Raw genomic sequence first — 18,569 nt, 5'->3', positions numbered from 1 at the left:
ACCTTCCCTGGCAAGTCTTTGCAAGACAGAGGTAGCGATCGTTCTCCCTGCTCTGACGGAGAAGGGGAAAGTGAGGTACGGAGCGAGGAAACCACGCGAGCTGGCGGCAGAGACGGGCGAGGGATGGAGCCGGGAGGTCTGGCAGGTCCGGGAACCCCGGCCGGGTCCGGCAGGGCCCAGGCACACGGCGAGGGCGGCAGCGGACGCCTTGGGAGAGCAAAATGCAGCGTGTGGGACCCTGCGAGGGCCGAGCGGGCGGCGAGAGAAGGGCAGGAGCCGCTGGGAACAGCCCGACAGCCTGGCCAGCAAAAGGGACAGGGACGAGCACAGAACGAGTCCCCGCTTGGCCGTGCAGCCCCAGGGGTTTGCTGGTGTTCCCAGGACATGGCACCGGCCCTCTTCTCCCAAACGTTTTGCCTCGGGCCCACTGGCGTCCATCTCCCCCAGACCCCGGCTCGAACACTGCCTGCCTCGCTGCTGGGCTCAAAGCGGAGCAGCCCCAACGCAGTTCCCGACAGACCGGGCCGCGGCTCTGCCCCCAGCCCGGAGCATCGGCGTTCAGCACAACGAGCGGCTTCTGCGCCGTCCTGGCTCCCCACCCTGGGCTCAGGGCTCTTGCCACTGCCAGTGCAAAATTAACTCTTAAAAAAACAAACAAAAAACCCCCCAAAAACACAAAGCAAAACATTCACTCTTGCAACGAGCTTCCACCAGTCTCAGCGCGCCCTTCCTGGAGGAGAGGCTGCTTGGCTCTGCCTTTCCTTCTCACCTCCCTCCCTCTCCCAAAGTGCTGGTTTGTGTCCCAGAGACCGGCGGGGAGAAGCCCCCGTGCCGGCACCGGGCGAGGGGCTGGCCGCGGGGCTCCCCGGTCCCTTCCCTTTCCGACCCCGCTGCTGTTGCGCCCGCGAGCAGCAGGTAAAGTGCAGTTGACCGCAGCAGAGCGTGCAGCGGGGCAGGTCACGCCGCACCAGTGCCGCACTGGTGCAAACGGGGGGGCCCGCAGCACCCCGGCGTCCCGGGGCGAAGCCTCTCTGCGCGTGAGCCCCAGCAGCCCCAGCTGTGGGGCAGGGGGACACGGCTGGGGTGCGGGGAGAGCTGGCTATCGATGTCCCCCCGTGCTGCGGCGTGAGCAGCGCTCGTGATCCCAGTCTGACTTTTCTAACTAGGAGCACTGGACTGGGGAGACAGAGGAAGAGCAGGAAGGGATGAAGAGCAGCATCAGTCAGCTGTAGTGCCCGGGAGCGGTCACATCTCTTGGTGCAAAGGGAGCATGTGAAGGGTCAGGCCAGGGGAGTTTCACACTCATTTTGCACTAGTGCAAAGGAGAGACAGGCAGCGAAGCCTTCGAACGCACGGCTCTGCGGGAGCAGGCTCCCACCGACACTCCTGAAGCAGGAGGCTTTGGGAGACGGAGAGGCAACGGTGGGGTTTGGCCAGACCCCAGGCTGCACGGCAGCTCCAGCCAGACACCAGCACTGCTGCGGGGAGGACGCGGCTGGCACCTTCCGGACGGGAAGCAAGCGGGCGCCGTCCTCCCTGCTGTCCGGCTGCTTCGTCATCCACGGAAAGCGTGGCCAGGTCCTGCCTCGAGTCTGCAGCTCTGCCTTTTCTGCATCACACTTCGTGCTTCCTTTTGGTGCCAGAAAAGCCAGGGAAAACCCAGATAACCTGGTCTGTGCTCAAGGATGCTCCTGGGCTTTGCTGCCCCGGTGGAGAGAGGTCTAGTGCGGCGGGATGGTCCCAGTGTGGGCGTTCAAGTGCCCAGCACATGACGCCGGGGCAGAACAGAAGCAGACAAAATGCCAGGACCGGCCACGCCGGTAGAGCGGCTGGTGGCAGAAGGGGCAGACGGGACGGATGAGATCCCAGGTGCTGCAGCGGGGCTGCTTGGTGCTGCAGCGTTTCACAGATCCAGCTTGTGGCTCAGATAAGGGAGGTCACAGACAAATTTGGGCTCAGTGGCTCTCACTGTGGGTCAGGCAGCAGACGTGGCAGACAGACTGACGGACGTGGGCTCAGATCCCGCAGGCAGTATCAGCAGGACTTGCAGCAGAAGGATGGAAAGAAGTGGGCAGCACACATGACCAACACGGGCTTCATCCAGCAGGACAGAGAGAGATCTGGGGCCGACGGACCAAACACCCAGCGCCTTGCTGCGGCAGGACGGAAAGGCAGACGGACGTGGGCGTGGTGGTGTGGAAACACAGAACGGAGTTCAGATAGTGGGTGGCAGACAGATGGGGACTTCGTCCACTTGAACAGATGGATGGATACAGGCACAGCATATTGGATGCCCAACATGTGGTTCAGGTAGTAGATGGACAGATGGACTTGAGCTCGTGGCTCAGACGTCCAGCACATGTTCAGGTAGGAGACGTGGCAGACAGACAGACGGACGCGGGCTGGGCAGCTCAGACGTCCAGCACGTGGTTCAGGTAGGAGATGTAGCAGATGGCCAGGCGGAGGATCTCGATCTTGGAGAGCTTCTTGTCTGGCGGCAAGGTGGGCAGCAGCTTCCGCAGCTCCGCGAAGGCCATGTTGAAGGCCTCGACACGGATGCGCTCCCGCGTGGCGTGGGCCGTCCGGTACTTGGCTGTGGCACGCCGCCGGCGCCGACGTTCCTCCCGGCTCAGGTGCTGCAGGTCTTTCTTCATCGCCTCACCTGGCTCGGCTATTCGGGACTGACCGCACAAGCCAACGCTGCTGGCATCCTCCGCGCTGCCTGCACGGCCACCGCCGCCACCGCAGTCGCTGAAGACGGACTCGGACTCTGAGTGCGTTGGCGGCAGGTCGATCTCCGTCTGGTCCGAATTGAGCATCATGTTCGGAGGAGATGAGTGGGCGGACGGATGGACGGACACTTCAGAGGAACGGCACTTCAGGAGGACAGACTGACCGGGGCACGTGGTTGAAGCAAAACTGCTCTAACTTAAGGAGAAAGTCTCCAGCTCACAGGAAACCACTGGTTATTCTCCTCCTCCTCCTCCTCATCACACACAGTGTCTGCAAGGGAATTTCACAATTTTCCCTTTCCCCCAGAGAACTCGTTGGGTGAGCGACAGCTTTCAAAATAAATAAGGTAAATAAAACGGTAGGATGCATATAAATAAAATAAATAAATAAATATCCTCTGTGCGTGCGCGTGTGCGCGGGGGTACGTCGTGCGTGTGCACAGGGATCACGGGCTCTTCTGTGCAGTCGTTGCAGGACCCGGTTTTGAAGTCTTCAGATGTCGGAGGTGAACTCTTCCAAGGTGCTCTAGAAAACAGAAGCACAGGGGCGCTCAGTACCGGCCGCCTCCCGGCGCCAGACAAGCCCGGAGAGGCTCCGCGAGGACGGGGCTGGAAAGCACGTCTGTCCCTGCAGCGTCGGCACGCGCCGGCCGGGCAGCCCGGACCGGGACCGGGACAGCGCGTCCTTGCCCGCCCCGGCGGCAGCGGCACGGGATGGCCCGGGGAGGGAGCCCGCGGGGCGGCTCCGGGAGCCGGTGGAAGCCGTTTCTCCCGGCTCTCCGGAGGGATGACAGGTGGTGGATGAGTGAAGGAGGGAGGCAGACTGCGGGGGCGAGAGAAAGGGGGGGCTGCTTGTATATTAAATGAGCCGTATGTCATGGATCCTGGCACCCCGGACATATGGAACCCAACACAGCTGCCTGGCTTGATGTGTCCAAATAGAAGCCGGCTCCCCGCTCCCTGCGGGACGCAGCGCTGCCGGCCGGGAAAGCTGCCTCGCCGGCTTCCCTCCTCCCCCTGCGGCTGCCTCCGCTGCTCGGCTCCGACACGCGGGGCCAGGCCCGGACAGATGCCTCCAGCGCGCCGGGAGCAGCGCCGGGAAAGGCAGGGCCTTGCCGGAGGCACCTCGTCCCCCGAGCAGGGGAGGGGAACAAACTTGGGCAGGAGAAGCGCTGCTGTTCAAGGGGATCGCAGCCTGCCCGGGAAGTCTGCCAGGCAGAGATGTTCAGCACGTTACGGCTCTCGGGCCTGACGAGCCTGTAATGAGCCACGCGACTAAGAAACGGACACGGGGCCGATATGGACAGGCAGCGACTGCAAAGAAATACTCTACATCCCATTTTAAAAGACCTGCGATGGACAGAGCCCTCGATGTGCGTTTACACAAGCACCGCCCAGGGAGCACTGGGAACCCTGCAAGCAGATGCAGAAATGCCTCCGCGACCCCGCCGTCCCCCCCACGAGCAAACGGGGCTGTTTGGTGCTCACAGGCATGCACACGCGTGCACACGCTTCCCAGCACGTGTGCAAATATTCACAGCCAAAAACTCCTCTGTGAGAATCCCACAACCATTTATGCACCCTAATTTACATCCACACTCATACGTTTACCCCAAACCAGGCATTTGCACACGCACGACTTGCTCTCAAGTGTTTTCACACAACAGCAACGTTCGTGTGCACATTCGCGTGCACACGCACACACGCTCCCACACTCACCCCTCCACGGTGATACTCAGATTTCACAAAAAAAATTATCTGGGCTGTCTAGGTCTTTCTCTAGCACACCAGTCCTACTTCAGCTATGTGTGATACCGCAAGCAAACCCTCCAAACCCCGAACTAAAAGTTGTTCTTGTGAAGCCCTTAGACTGAGATGACGGGAGGAATTGCATCAAGCAAGGGCTGCTGGAAACGTGGCTCTTCGTTGGATCCACGGCGATACCCCGGCAAGGCTTTGAGCTTGCAGTAACACACAGGGTCCTTAGAGCAGGACTGAGTTTGGCTTCGTGTTTAACTTGCTCTCTGTGCTCAGGTTCAGAGGCAACAAGTCAGGTACCAAGAACCATGACCAGCGCAGAAGCACGTATCTTCAGCTCCCAAATTAGCCACATCCGCTACAGCTGTGTACCACAACCGTGGTCCCTGCGTCTTACCTAACTTTCTCTTTTCCCCTCTCACTTTCATTTCCCCCTTGTTCTCCCCTCTGCTTTTCTCACCTTGCCGCAGACCTGGGGTCTCCTCTCCCTCGCTCCGCGGAGGGGACAGCGGTCCCTCTGCTCCCGGGAGCAGCACGTCCGTCTGCGAACAGCACGTAAAGCAAGCCCGTGCCGGCCGGCGAGCGGGCAGCCCTTCTCCCGCAGCTCGGCGGGGCCAGCCCCAGGCGCGTCGCCTTGCCAGCCGCGTTTCTCGCCTGCTGATGCCCGCGGCACCCCGGGCAGTGCCTGCAGCCGCACAGCTCCGCTCACGACAGCCGTCCCTGGAGCATCGCTCCAAGCCGCTGCCGCTCCGGGCCCGACCACGAGCTCCGACCAACGGACGAGGCTGCAGCCGGGCTGGGAGGAGGAGGCAACGTCGGCTCCGGGGCCGGGCGCGTGCCACGGACCGGCCCGGGGCGGCACCTGTAACGCTCTGCAGCCCCCGGGCTGGCAATGAGCTCGTGCGCAGACCTCCACCACCACGTTCCTCTGCGCAGCTCTGCACTCGTTTGTGCAACTTCTGGCTCTTTTTAAACACTCCCCCCTGCTCCTAGGGACCGGGGAGCACACTTGATTTCTTGCACTAGCTTCCCTGCTCTTCTGTCTCCCTGTTATCCCAGCACGCTGCTCTGCAAAGAGCAGGCCTGATCTTTTGCTCTGCAAACTCGGGTGCTGCTAACCCGGCCGGGGCGGGCTGGAGGTGCAGGCCACGTGCGGCACGGAACCGCCAAGCGGCCCCGCTGTCCCCTGGCCTCACCGCTCCAGCGCCGGGCAGGGAGGGAGCCGAACAGCCGCCTCCCGCCCCAGCCGCCCCGCCGCCTCCGGGGACACCGGCACGGAGAAGCCAGGACGTCAGTCATCTCCTGGGGGAGGGGAGGCGGCAGAAACCCCCTGCTTGGGAAGACGGGGATGGCAACGCAGCACGGGAACAGCCACTCGCCCGTCCCCCGCGGTCCGTCGAGGGCACAGGGACCTGCTTTACCACCGCTGCCAGAGACCCGTCCCGGCTTCCTTGCAAGTGAATTCAAGGGGCCTCAAAGGAGAGGCAGGAGTCCGGCGGGGGGGCCTCTCCTGTCCTCAGTCGCGTGAGGATGTCAGCAGGACACGCAGGGTCACTTGCATGAAGACCACTTTCAGTATTGGACCCAAACGAGCTCCTCAACCCGCTCCTCTGCTGTGTTAGTCTGGTCCTTAAGAACTCTCTCTTCACGCAGGTGACTTCTGCTCCGAGGGGCTCTTCTGCTCTCTCCTTGGATGAACCGCAACCTGCCATCTCCCTAAACTCATCTACTGCAAGAACCTCCTTTGACCGACGCTTGTTCCAGTCCTTCCTCCAGAGCCCAGCAAAACCCCGGTAACATTTACACTCCCAAAAGAAAGTAATGCTTCCCCCTCCTTGCCCTTTTCCGTGCACTCTGGGTCAGTGGTGTGACAACCTGTGAAGACTCCCTGGCCACGCAAAGCAGGGCTCAGGCTATGTCTGGGACCCACTTTCAGGCCATTTAAAGGGAGGTTCCTTTTCTTTTTTTCCAGTCGGAAATCCTCCGTGTCCCTGACAAGTCCAAAGTGAGGGATGCGCACATGTGCGTGCACTAAATGCTGCACCAAGCGCGGGCGGAAGGGTCAAGCACCTCTTCCCGGGAGAGCCCGCAGGTCATGCAAAGGGCTGTCTTTCAGCACGGATAACACTGCTGATCCCGCTGTCCATCTCCCTACCTGTCACACCAGCATTTCAGCCGCCCCAAACCTCACAGCAACATCCAGGTGCATCTCCAACCCATCCCAAGGAGTCACCTTACCCCCAAGCCGATGACCATTCCCGAGCTCCGGCTCTTCTCTTCCAGCAGGATGAAGCTCAAGTAATCCAGGGCAGGAGGAACCGCTTGGCTCATCCGTCCATTGACGAGAAGGAAGTTCCCCTCGGGCGCAGCGTCCTGCTCCGCGGGCTGGGCCTGGGGGTCAGGGGGAACCCCGGCAGCCTTGGGGCCCAGGCATGCTCCTCCCTGGGCAGGAGCGCGAGCGGGCCACCGTGCCTTGAGATGGACACCCCAAGGAGGCATGTGCCCCACACGCTATATATACACCCCAGCCTCGCACGCCGGGCCCGACCCCGGCCGCCTCATTGGCCGCTCCGGTGCCCCCCCCTCATAAATATTAAAGTGAAGAGAGGGGCTGCCATTGGCTGCGCGGGAGGTTGGAGCCCCCGGGAGAGGAGGGAGGTGGAGGTTGGACGTGGTCCGGGAGGGTGGATGGAGGTGGTGGGCTGGGAGGGAGGGAGGGAGGCGGGCGGGGGTGCTCCGGGAGAAGGCGACATCTGTTCTCCATGCATATTTCATAAAGGAGAAATAGAGAGACGGGGTGGGGGAAAGGGAGCGAGCATGGAAGGGGGAGAGGGAGAGCGAAGCAGGCAGCAAGGCTCCGCGCTGGGGCGGGACGAGGCGCGGCGCTGGCAGAGGCAGCGGGACGGACGGCGCGGCTCCCACGGCGGCTCCCACCGCGGCGGCACGGGTGCGAGCGGGCAGCGTGTTTGTGCAACACCTGCACGCGTATGCGGCCCTGTGCGTGGCCGTGCGCCTGCCCGGACCCGGGCGAGGGTCTGCGGGGCACGTGCGAGGCAGGCGAGCCTGGCCCTGCCGGGAGCCTGGGCCACTGCCGGCTCTCCCGGACAGGCTCCGTCAGCAGCAACAGCCCACCCAGAGCTCCCCTCTGTGAGCTGCTGCAAAACACACCTGCAGCAAAGTTTGATGAGGAAAGAGAAAGAAAGTGAAGGAAAGAGGCACCCAGAATACAGTTACTGCTTTGAACATCGATCCTCTATTTCACGACGAAACAACGATCTCTGTTGTCGGCTAGACTTCGTTTCTGCCTCTCGCCCTTCTCCGATTTCAAATCCTTCCATTAAAAAAAAATCTTCCCCCGTTCTCATCATCGGCAAGTCCCTGCTCCAAAACCCGCGCGTCCCCCGTCCTGCACGTGCATCCCTGCGTGCGCGTCCTCCCCAGACCTGCCTGCGGTCTGCTGGCTGGAGCATCCCGTCTCCGTCCTGTGCCTCCCTCCCGGGCGCGGGAGGTTGCCGTCCCCCCTCGCCTCCCCGCGCGGCGTCCCCGGGGGCTGCGTCCCCCGGCCGGCCCGGCGGGCGAAGCCCAGGTGATGGGCGTCCGCACCTGGGCAGCCTCCAGCCCCGGCCCGATGGGCAGATGGTCGCGGAGCTCGCGGGGCGAGCGGCGGCCGCGGCGGAGGGATCAGGTGGCAGCGAGGCGCCTGCCTCGCCATTGCTATGGCACCGATTATACGACGATATTCGCCTAATGAGCTCGTGGCACGAGCCGCATCCGCCCCGAGACTAACGCGCGCGCGAGGCACAGCACGCCCGGATAAGCGCCGCACGTCCCGCACGCCGGGCGTCTCGCGTGCCCCCGGGGCACAAACCGCTCCTCTCGCACGCCGACACGCACGCAGCACGCACGTGTCGGCCGGGCACGCGTGCCTCGTCCCGCGCCGCGACACCCCGGCCCCGTGCAGCCCCCTCCTCCCTCCGCACGCGCTGCCTGCGCCCCCAGCCCCCCCGAGAGCCCGATGGGCTGCTCGCATTTATTCCTTGCTCGGCTCCTTGCTCCGTTCCCGTCTCGCCTGCCCACCCCCAGGCCGGCTCTCTCCCCCTGCCAGGACGCCAGCAGGGCCCCACCTCTCTCCGCAGCTGAGGCCGGGCTGCTCCAGGCATCCTGCCGGGCTCGGGCTCGGCGAGGGGGGGAAGGAGCGATGCTGGCTGCTCCGCTCCCCCCGGGAACGCGGGGCCTGCTCTGTGCTTGGCCCCAGGGCCGCTGCGGCGTGCAGCATCCGGGCTGGCAGGCAGCTTTCGGCTCCCTTCAACGGCCGCTTGCGCTCAAGTTGCTCTCTCCCGTCGAGGCCGCGGTAGATCCATCCTGCCTCCCTCCCCCGGCTCCTCGCTGCTCTCCTGCGGAGCGATGCGCCGCGCTCGGGGTGCTGCCCGGCCGCCCTGTGCCACCGCGGGGACGCAGACTGCCCCCGAGGCAGGGGACACCGACCGGGGCAGCCCTCTGCTCCCCACCAGTGCCGCCAGCAAAGCTCCTGCTCCCGACAGACAAGGCCACTTCCCGCAGCGCCGTCACCTTAACTCTGCCCTGGGACGCTGCGACCGAGCTCCCCCCTTTCACAGGCAAGATCTGCAATTGCAGATGCCCATTCACCCGTCAACATCCAAATTTTGCACTGTGAGGAGCAGGAACTTCACCTGGGACTGTCCCTCAGCTTGGAAACCACTGCTCTCTGCACACGGGAAGGATCTGGGGCAGGATGCAGCCCTCACGCTGAGCGCGGCACCGACGCAAGCAATGCGCGAGGCCTTGCAGAGCTGACGGCTCGGGGAAGGCGAGACGCGCCGACACGGCCGTGCCCTCCCGCTGCGCCAGGAGCAGGGGAGATGAAGCGGTAGCCAAGGGTCTCGCGGGAGGGTGACGACACGGCAAGAAACTCAGGACGTTTCTGCTGCAATCCAAGCCAACGCTCCCCCCTCACTGCAACCTCCCTGCCGCAGGGGCTCACCGGTCCCTGCTCAGAGCCTGCCGAGCTGCCGGGGTCCCTGGGAGGGACCTCCTGCCCTGCCGGGCTGCCACGGGCAGTTTGGCTACTACTACATTTTCTGCTTCCTCAGCGGGAAGAACTTCTGAGCTTCAGACATCATAAGACTGGCCAAAAAATGATGAGATTTGAGGGAGAGGGAACGCAAGACCTTCTGGCTTTGTTCTTCACTTCCGAGTTTCCCAGCTTCCTGGCCAGCAGAAACCGGTGTTCCTTGTGAAAACCAACCTTAACCGCAGGAGTCCACAAGCTGGGGCCTGCCGAAAATCCCCATTTCCTCCGAATTCCCAGGCCTCACTTGCAACACAGCATTTGAGAGGGAAGTGAGGCTGGTGAAAACTGGTGGGAACAGAGCCAACTTTCTAAAGTCTCTCGATACCTTGCCTTCACCTGTGAGGCTGGGGTCCACGCGGGTCCGTCGTGCTCTTGCAGTCCAAGGGGATGAAGCCCTGCAGGACTTGCCCACCTCAACGCTCGGAGACGGGTCGGGAATCAGCTGCGGCTCAGAGGAGCCGCGGCACAGGGCTGGGGGACCCGGGCCGCACGGCGGAGCCGCTCCGGGCCCACGCGTGTGCACGGAGGGCACGGCGAGGCACGAAAAGAGACTAGAGAGGCAGCATTTGGCAGGAGATGAGGCGACATATTGTACAAAGCCACCGGGGACCACACTGGCCTGTGCTTGTCAGGGAAAACAGACGGCTTTAACCCTTGTGCTGCTGGACCCAGCCAGAGTTTCACAACTTTTATAGAGCAAAGGGGTGCACGCTCAAACCACGGACGGGAGACCTTGAAGGACATCTCTGCCACATCATGCTACGACTCAGGACACAGGAAAACCAGAGTCCCTGGGACTCAGCACCCCTACCAGGTGGAAAAAGATTGTTACCCCCCTTAATACATGGGGAAACTGAGGCATGATAAGGCGGAGGGACCGTGCCGGATTCAAGAATCTGTGGCAAGAGTGGGAATGCGCTGTAGAGCTGCGGTCTTCATTCAGGCTTTAACCACCAGATCACGCTGCCTGGCAGGGGGAGGGTGCTTGTGGCTGTGAGCAGTCAGACGTTACCCCTTCTGCCCTCATAACTGGCATCCTCCTGCGTGTTGCACGACTGTGCCCCGTTCCTCCAGCACGGAGCCTTTGCAGGAGCAAAGGTGCTGGGCTCCCCCTTGTTCCAGTGTCTACCCAGCCCCTCGTACCTGGTAAAGACTTCTCTGGCAAACCTGCCTTTTTGAGATGTTCCCCACCCCAGAGCCTGGAGGGATCCTATAGTATCCATAGTGTCATGTTCAGCGCCTTCAGACCTTTCTCAGGCAGGCAGAAGTGCAGTTTACGGAGGGGGCAGCTCCCAGCTCCATCACGTCCGGTTTGCAACACGCTCCTGCAGCCAACTGCTGCAGCCTGGGCTGGCTGCAAAGGTTCGGGTGCTCCGCACAGACGGTGCAAGGCCTCACCGACCACGCTGCGATGCTGAGCCAGAGCCCACCACGCGCCCCCACCCTTTGCAGACAGAGACTGGGAAACGGAGCTATTTGGATTGACATTGGAGAAGCACCCGGACAGCCTGCGACTCCTCACTCAGGGGTGATGACGTCCTCTAAGGCCAGTGCTCAAAGCCTTTTTGTGCAAGTGTGTTTGAGCGTGCAATTGCGTGTGCATGCACGTACACGGCCGTCGGGGCAAGCCTCGTGCAGAACTATGCACGCACATGTAAACAGGCTGCAGGGTTTGCACGTGGGTGTGTGGGGAAGGGTAGGTGGATGAGCAGGGCCCAGGACACCTCTAGCACGTGTGTTTATGTGCACACACGTCTGCGCGTGCACACCTATGTTTACTCATGCATGTGCGAAGCTGGGAACAGAAGGTCCCTGATCTGCGCAGCTCTCCCCATGCCCTGGGCACGCTTGCCTGGCTAGTGACAGCAGCTCTCGGCTCCGATAGCCCCTCTCCTCTCCTCGCCTTTGTCTCCCTGGCTTTTATTGAGTGCAGGTTTTGTGAGCGGTCGGTGACAGACGGCCCCGGTGCTCGATAACTAGACAATCTGTCACCACCACCACTGACAGCTTTCACAAGGAGCCCCTTTCCTTTCATCCTTCCCGGTTCCCTTCGTCGCTGCTTGTCCCCCTTCCACACGTGCTCTCTGGCTTTGTTCCCCCCTAAAAGCCAAATAGCGACAGAAGCTCCTGATCATAATATTGCTCTAATCGAGTCTGTCATAATCGGATCCAATCTAATTACGTTCAGATCCCTCTCTTCTCCTGACTCTCTCTATTGCCTGTCCATCTGTCCCTCTCTTCCCTTCCAGTCTTTGTGTCCATCCATCTGTTATCTGCAGGCCTTTCTCCCTTCCCATCATCTCCCTGGGCCCCTGCCCCATTCGCAGCGTGGCCGCCCCGGCCCTTTCCTCCAGCGGCTCCCTCTCCAATCCATCTCTCTTAAAGGCCTCTCCATCAATCCATTTAGCAGCAGCTCCCTGCCTCCTCTAGCCCATCTGCTTCTCCCTTTCTGCTGGCTCCGAGATGCAGAGATGCTGTTTTGTTTGTATGTCGATCTTGATTAGCCCCAGAAACCTCACTGTTAAAGCTGTGCTGGCGCTGGGGAAGGATCACCTGGGTAGCAGAGAGCTGTAGGTCCTAAGCAGCATCCTCCATCCCTGCCTCACCCTCCGCCTCCTCCGAGCAACGAGCGCTCGGCCGGCGCGGAGGTGCGGAAGGCTGGACAAGGCACAGAGCAAGGAGAACGGGGCCTCAGGAGCACAGGGCTGCTGGGGCAGACTGGGAAAGGGCACGTTTGAAGCAGTGAATGGGAGCTGGCGGCAAAGTCTCCTCCTAACACCGTGGCAGCAAAGTCTCCTCCTAACACCGCCTCCCCAAACCACCTTCCATTTTCTCTAATCCTGGTATTTTTCTCCAGAAATGCAAACAACTGACTAGACAGACAGACGGGCGGGCGGGTGATGTGACTGGATGTTCTCAGCGCACACGCAAAGAGGGGACAAGGCAGAGGCGAGCTGGGGCAGACTGCTGCAATGGCGCACGGTGCAGGTATCAGGTGCCCAGCTCTCACGTCCTTCTGGTGCTCCATCGGGGCTGGATTTGGGGCGCTGGGTCAGCAGCTGGGTCATCCTAAGGTGTTCTGTGCCTTTCTCAGCAGCAGCTGCTGCTGCTGGTCCCTGTCAGAGACAAGGGCACCGGCATGGATGGACCCTGGGCATGATCCAGTCTGGCAGTTCCTACACTTCCTATTTGTAGTACTCAGACCCTGATTTTAAACACATGTCGGACTCAGATGCCTGCTGGATGCCAGCCAATGGCCTTCGCTTGCTGCAGTAGTTCTCCGGAGCTGGGCTGCCTTCCTTCAGCCGGACCGCACCACTGCTCGCGGGCATGACACAGAAAGCAACTGTCAATGATCGTGGCAATGGGAATGGTGGAGAGTCACTCTAGGCTACTGGTTAGAGCACTAGACTGGGACGCAGGACTCCTGGGCGCTCTCATAGCTTTCAGTGACTCAATAAATGGGACTAATCCCTTTGCACCAGGTTCCTTGAGCTGTAAAGCAAGGACGAGGCTGCACACCTGACTTCACCATCACATCCAAGTGTCCTGGGCAAGGACAGGCAGGCAGGCCACATCACGCAGCACTCAGATCCTCGCACGAAAGAGGTGAGGGATGTGCAGAGGTTTCTTGTTTGTATTTCCACCTGTGCGCTTTTGTCTTGGCAAACGCTTTCCCAGGTTGGCTTCTTGTAACCAAAATGATTCATTAGCAGTGCTCTGATGTATCCTTTAGACAGCAGCATCACACAAGGGCTCTGTCATGTCTGTATCCAACGCAGTGGTCCATGGTCCACAGTCCTGGCAGGTAAAGGACGGGCTCATGCCCATTCCACAGACAGAGACTCAAGGCACAGGGCACACAAAGCTCAGAGGTCTTAAAACAACTCAGCACAGACAGAATCTAGAGCAGGCATCGAAGGCCTGCAGAGGAGTAACCCTCGTTCAAATCAATGAAGAAAGCCAGTGGCAGACTTTTCTCTACATATTCATTTGGGAATTACAGCTAAATACTCTCCCTTCAATAATCCAAACTCAAGCAACTGAGTCACTTGTGAAAAGAGGACCTGGCTGCCTGAATATGCCTTACAGTAGCATGCACAGCAATGCCTCAAAACCTTTAAATTCTGATCTAGAGGTCGGGCAGGCAATAGCAGAACCGGGAACCGAACGCAGCCACACCACAAGGAGAAGCGAAGGGGGTGAATGACAGTCCCAGCAAGGCCATTTGCGGGACGACGTAACTCCAGCCAGCTGCAGGCGCTGCTGCCCGAAGCGCAGGTGCTGGGCCTTGGCACCACGAAGGGAAGAGGCAGCAGAAGCTGTGCAAACTGGAAAGGAAGGATGGAAAGTGGAGAGCAGAAGTGTCACTTCAAGCAAGGGAAACAGCGACTTCTTGGAGAAGTGACAGAGAGCACCGTACTGTAAACACTGCTCTGCCACGGCCCAAGCTGAGTCCCCAGCTTGAATATGCCACTGGTAGCTGTTTCTACAGCCCACCCATCTCCCACCAGAGCAAGCTTTCCTGCTCTTTGTCAGCAAGTCTCTTTCTCTGGGCTCCAAAAATCAAGCCCTCATCCCCCAAGCGGCTTCATCTCTATGTAAGATGCTGACAAAAATGTAGAAAACAAATTATTTAAGATGACACCGATTTTTTCCTCCTGTCTCCACTGCTTCCTTCACCCAGAAGCCAAACAGCCCTGGCTTTGTTCTGGGTATTAATTAACTTTCCTGCCTCTTAATATTCCAGAGCCATAAAGTTCCCAGGAGCTGGGAGGCTGGGCGCTAAGAAAACACACATTTCCTCTCCTTTCTCCTCTCTCATTGACTGTCACCCCCATATGTCTCCCCCCTGAGGGCACAAGGGCAGCTGCAAACCCTCCTCTCTGGGCTCAGCCCCAGCCCTCTGCCTCCCGGGAGGCAGCTGAGTTCAGAGGTCGAGAGAGTCAGTGGCATCTTCTTTTTGTGCAAAAATCCCTGGTAGAGTTGCGTGGGGAGAGAGGAGAGGAAATTGCTGCTTGCAAATTATATGCGCGGGGGGAGGCAAGTCCCGTCACGATGCCTAGGGCTCCGCGGCAGACTGCACGTGTCAGCTGCCCTTCTCCGCAGCGAGGGAAGTCGGGGCTCGTCTGGGTTCTGCTCAAGCTGGGCAAGGTTTGGGGGAAGTTTCTTTAGGGCAGTTTGGTAATCCAGGCACTATCACGGTGCCAAGGACGTGACTTGGAGCTGCGCAGGGAGCCTGCAGGAGCACCTGGGAGGACAGGGCTTCTCACTGACCTGTCCAAGGCAAGATAAAGGGATGGAGCTGGTTTTGGAGAACAGTCAGGAGAAAACGTGGCTGAGAGGGCTCTGGGTTTCTAGGCTTGGCTTGGCACTTTGTGGCCAAAAGGGCAAGGAGCAGCTAGTGAATTAGTTTTAAGTACAACAGGAAAGCTAATTCCACTCGCTGGAGCCAGATGCAGGGAGAAGGAAACGGGCACAGAGCTGCAGCCTTCACCCTCAAGAGCAAAACAGCACAAGGTGCAGACAGGCGACTACCCTGGGGAGCGGCTGCCTCTGCCCTCGCTGGCATCAACTGTGTGTTTATTTTGAACAGCAGTTCAGCAAGACTTGCTAGAAGTTGCATCACTTCTTTTTTCCCCTGGCAGATGGCTGCAGAAATTGCTTCTTCCAGGCTCCATCTCTTGAGGGTGAACTTGCTCTTGGCTGCTCCACTACTCTCTCCTTTCTTCCCTGTTCCTTTGGTCAAGGCTGGGCTAATTTCGCTTTCCGCAAGAGAAAGGTTTATCCGATTCCCCAGCTAATCCAGAACCACATCCAGAGATGGTCCCGACTCCCAGCCTCGGGAGCACCCGAGGGCTCATAATCACTGGGTGAGAGGCAGCATGGGGACCCACACTTCGCAGGGGGGGCATTAGGCCTAGAGAGAGGGCAGCGGAAGCAAGTGGAAGACGGTAGCGGTAGCCGAGCCAGAAGCCAAAGGCCATTCTCAGCGCTAGCAGAAGCCGGGGTGCAGAGGGCTGAGCAGGGGAGGGGGCTTGTAGATGCCACCCCCCCATCTCACTAACCCAGCAAAATAACTGACCTGCTGAACTCAATGCCTAAAAGAAGCCAAGGATGCCAAGTGCTTGGACAGAACTCAGAAAGCCGTCCAGCATCTTTGAGGAACGGGAAGAACTGGTTAGACCAGCAATGATTTAAAACACCTACAAAATGTAGTATTTCTGGAAGAAATTCAAGGCCTCATGCTTTGGAGCAACAAGCCAAAGTCTAAAACAGAAGAGGGCATTTTCCCAGTACCTGAACTTGAGAGCTCTGCTGAACTGACGTGGAACAAGCTTTTGTTCCCTGTGCTGACTGTGCTGCAGAGAGGGTAACATTTGGCAACCGGGAGAACACCGTAAAACCCCGCAGCAAGGTTTGCCAGATGAAATCTGGCAAAGCCAGAAAACAGCTCCTTAGCTCTGTAGCATCCCTGTAAGAGTCCTTTCCCAGCTGAACTACACACTCCTGTAGATGAGGTGGACCAGCAAAAATGGATGCAAATGGTGCTTGCTGTATCCCTTCCCTAGACTGAGAGGCAGCTAGGGATAACACGCCATGAGAAATTGCTTCAAAGACAACCAGATACCACAGATCAGGAAAGTTGTTTGCTTTCCACGTTTTGCATAATTTCCCATGCAAACTCGCTTAATTATCAAAGCCAACAGACTTTGAACAGGGGAATTATGTCAAAGAAGGCCACACCAACATCTCTGTATTGTCACCCAGTGTTGCTGTCTGAAGCTACAGCACAGCAGCTAGCAGAAATAGGAGAGCTGGAAAAGAAAGAACTTCTCTCATCCCTGCCTGGAGTGAATGTGAAGGTCCAGGCTGTACTGCCACTTACAGTCTGCCTTATTTAGGCAGCACCTATCCAAATACACGTGGCTGCACCTCAGAACTCAGTAATTTTGTTTTCATTGCAAAGATAAAAATAAACTTATGTATATGCCAATACCCAAACTACTTTCCACATTCATGGACCGAGAAGGCACTTATTCTCCATTGCTTATTAGCATTAGGAATGCTCTAATTAATGCACATAATCTCTGGAGTGATGGGGAAAAGTGTATCAAGGGAGTTATCAACTTTAAGGTTTGAGCAGCTGAGGACAGCTGCTGTTACACCAGGAACCAGGGATACAACTCAGCCCCAAACCAAAGGGCAGCTACTGCACATTATGAAGGAAGATAAACAAGGGGCCAAGCTTGTTTCAGTTTTAAACTGGGGACATCTACTACAGATACCTGCACTCAGACTGAAGGCATGGAAAGGATGTCTTAAGAGTGAATCTTTCCAGTTGTAAGACACTAACTCTGGATTTAAAACAGCAGACAGCAACTCCCTAGGGGCTAGCGATTCAGTAGCCGTGCACAAAGGAACCAAATGGTTTCTTGATCCCAGTGGAGAGGAACAAGCACTCCCAAATCCACTGTCAGCTCTTTGTTTGAAGAACAGGAGTGAGGATAAATGACTGAATGGGTCATAGAGATCGTGATTCCTTCCAGCCCGCCCCATTTATGGGTTGGAGAGGGATGCAGGTGAGCATAAGACCTTTTTGCATGGTCTTGTTTCTGGATAAAAGGGGATTTAATTCTCCATGATACATAAAGCAACTCCTTTCACCAACATTAGCTCTTCTTTAACAAAACACTTGTATTTTAAGTACTGTTCACCTCAAGGTCTCCAGAGCATCCCCTCAGTCTTGTGAAACAGGACACTAGCAGGGTTTACGTTACAGATGAGAGAACAGGCACAAAAAGGGGAAGAGAAGTGGTCACAGCCACCCTGGGGAGGGATGCGGAGAGAAATCTGGGGCTACTGACTCATTTCTCATAGCTCATTTACTTCCCAGATGAATCCAGCAATCCTGACTATTTCTTCCCCACCCCCTTTAATCCCACACTCAGACCCAACTCCCCAGAGGAAGTAAGGCTCAGACTTGAGCAGCAGAAGCCTGAGCGTCAAAAGCCAGCTGAGCAAAATGAATTTACTGACCATGGCAAAACACGATGAGGAAGGCTGGAAATACTGATGGCTATTCCCTTTCCTTCCACCCCTCTGTGCAGCAACGCTGCTGGCACCAGGAGGGTTTGTGGGATGCACAGATCCCCAGCTCAGGGTAAATTTTAGGCTGACAGTCAAGCGAAGACTTTCGGTGTTCTCCAGCATTGGCAGCAGTATGCAAAATTAATCTCTGCAGCAGCGCCTGCCAGCCTAGCCCCCTTGCTTCTCCACTCCTTTTGTCAGCCCCTGATAGGAGGGCTGCTCATCGCACTGTCCACGGGGGAGACCTGTTGGCCGTCCAAGGAGCGGCGCAGGCACAGACAACGGCGGCAGCTGTTTGTCGGCCTCGCCAGAGATCCGCTTTGAACAAAAAGCTGGGAGTGGAAAAGGGGGGTGGGAGTGGTGAAAGGGTTTATTTCTGTTTGTGTGGGGGGGGAAAAAAAGCAAGGAGAGAAAAACTCTGAGCAGAAGCCTTCAGGGGGAAAAAAGAAAAAGGCAAACAAACAACCCCCCCCCCCCCCAACAAGTATACAATCCAGATCTGAGAGTAGGGAGAGAAGGAATTACGGGAGGGAAGCATTTTTAATTTTAAAACTATCAAGAGTCCCATATATGTTGACACAATTTGCCGATGAGCTGTCACTGATTCCACCATCTCTCCACATAGCTCCACCATGAGTTAAGCATTTCCAGTTTGATATGTAAAAAAACCCCCATATAGATAATAAACTTACCTTAGGGAGGCAAAAACCCCTCACATCATTTATAAAATTCTATGTCAGCTCACATACTGTATTCAGGCCCTCTGTATCATGCAAAACACTTTCATGCACAGAAATATTCTATTTGGATAATTTGGGGGGACTGATTTTGTTCTGACAAAGTTGGAATGAGTCCAAAGATTTGGAGTTGGAGGGTATGAAAACCTTCATATTAAA

General features: G+C 58.1%; 1 protein-coding gene across 1 annotated transcript; it reads right to left on the bottom strand.

Annotated features, from left to right (window-relative positions):
* Positions 1-213: 213 nt before the first annotated feature.
* NHLH1 (nescient helix-loop-helix 1) lies at positions 214-6,990 on the bottom strand. Its single transcript, XM_026116405.2, has 2 exons — positions 6,729-6,990; positions 214-3,258 (listed from the first exon to the last, which is right to left on the bottom strand). Exon 2 carries the CDS (start codon positions 2,820-2,822, stop codon positions 2,412-2,414), a length of 411 nt encoding a protein of 136 aa, XP_025972190.1. The 5' UTR covers positions 2,823-3,258; positions 6,729-6,990; the 3' UTR covers positions 214-2,411.
* Between the last annotated feature and the right edge of the window lie 11,579 nt (positions 6,991-18,569).

This window comes from Dromaius novaehollandiae, chromosome 29, assembly GCF_036370855.1.
Source record: "Dromaius novaehollandiae isolate bDroNov1 chromosome 29, bDroNov1.hap1, whole genome shotgun sequence".
Lineage (NCBI taxonomy): Eukaryota > Metazoa > Chordata > Aves > Casuariiformes > Dromaiidae > Dromaius > Dromaius novaehollandiae.
Note: the sequence above shows the minus strand (reverse complement) of the source record. Positions and strands in the feature narration are given on the sequence as shown.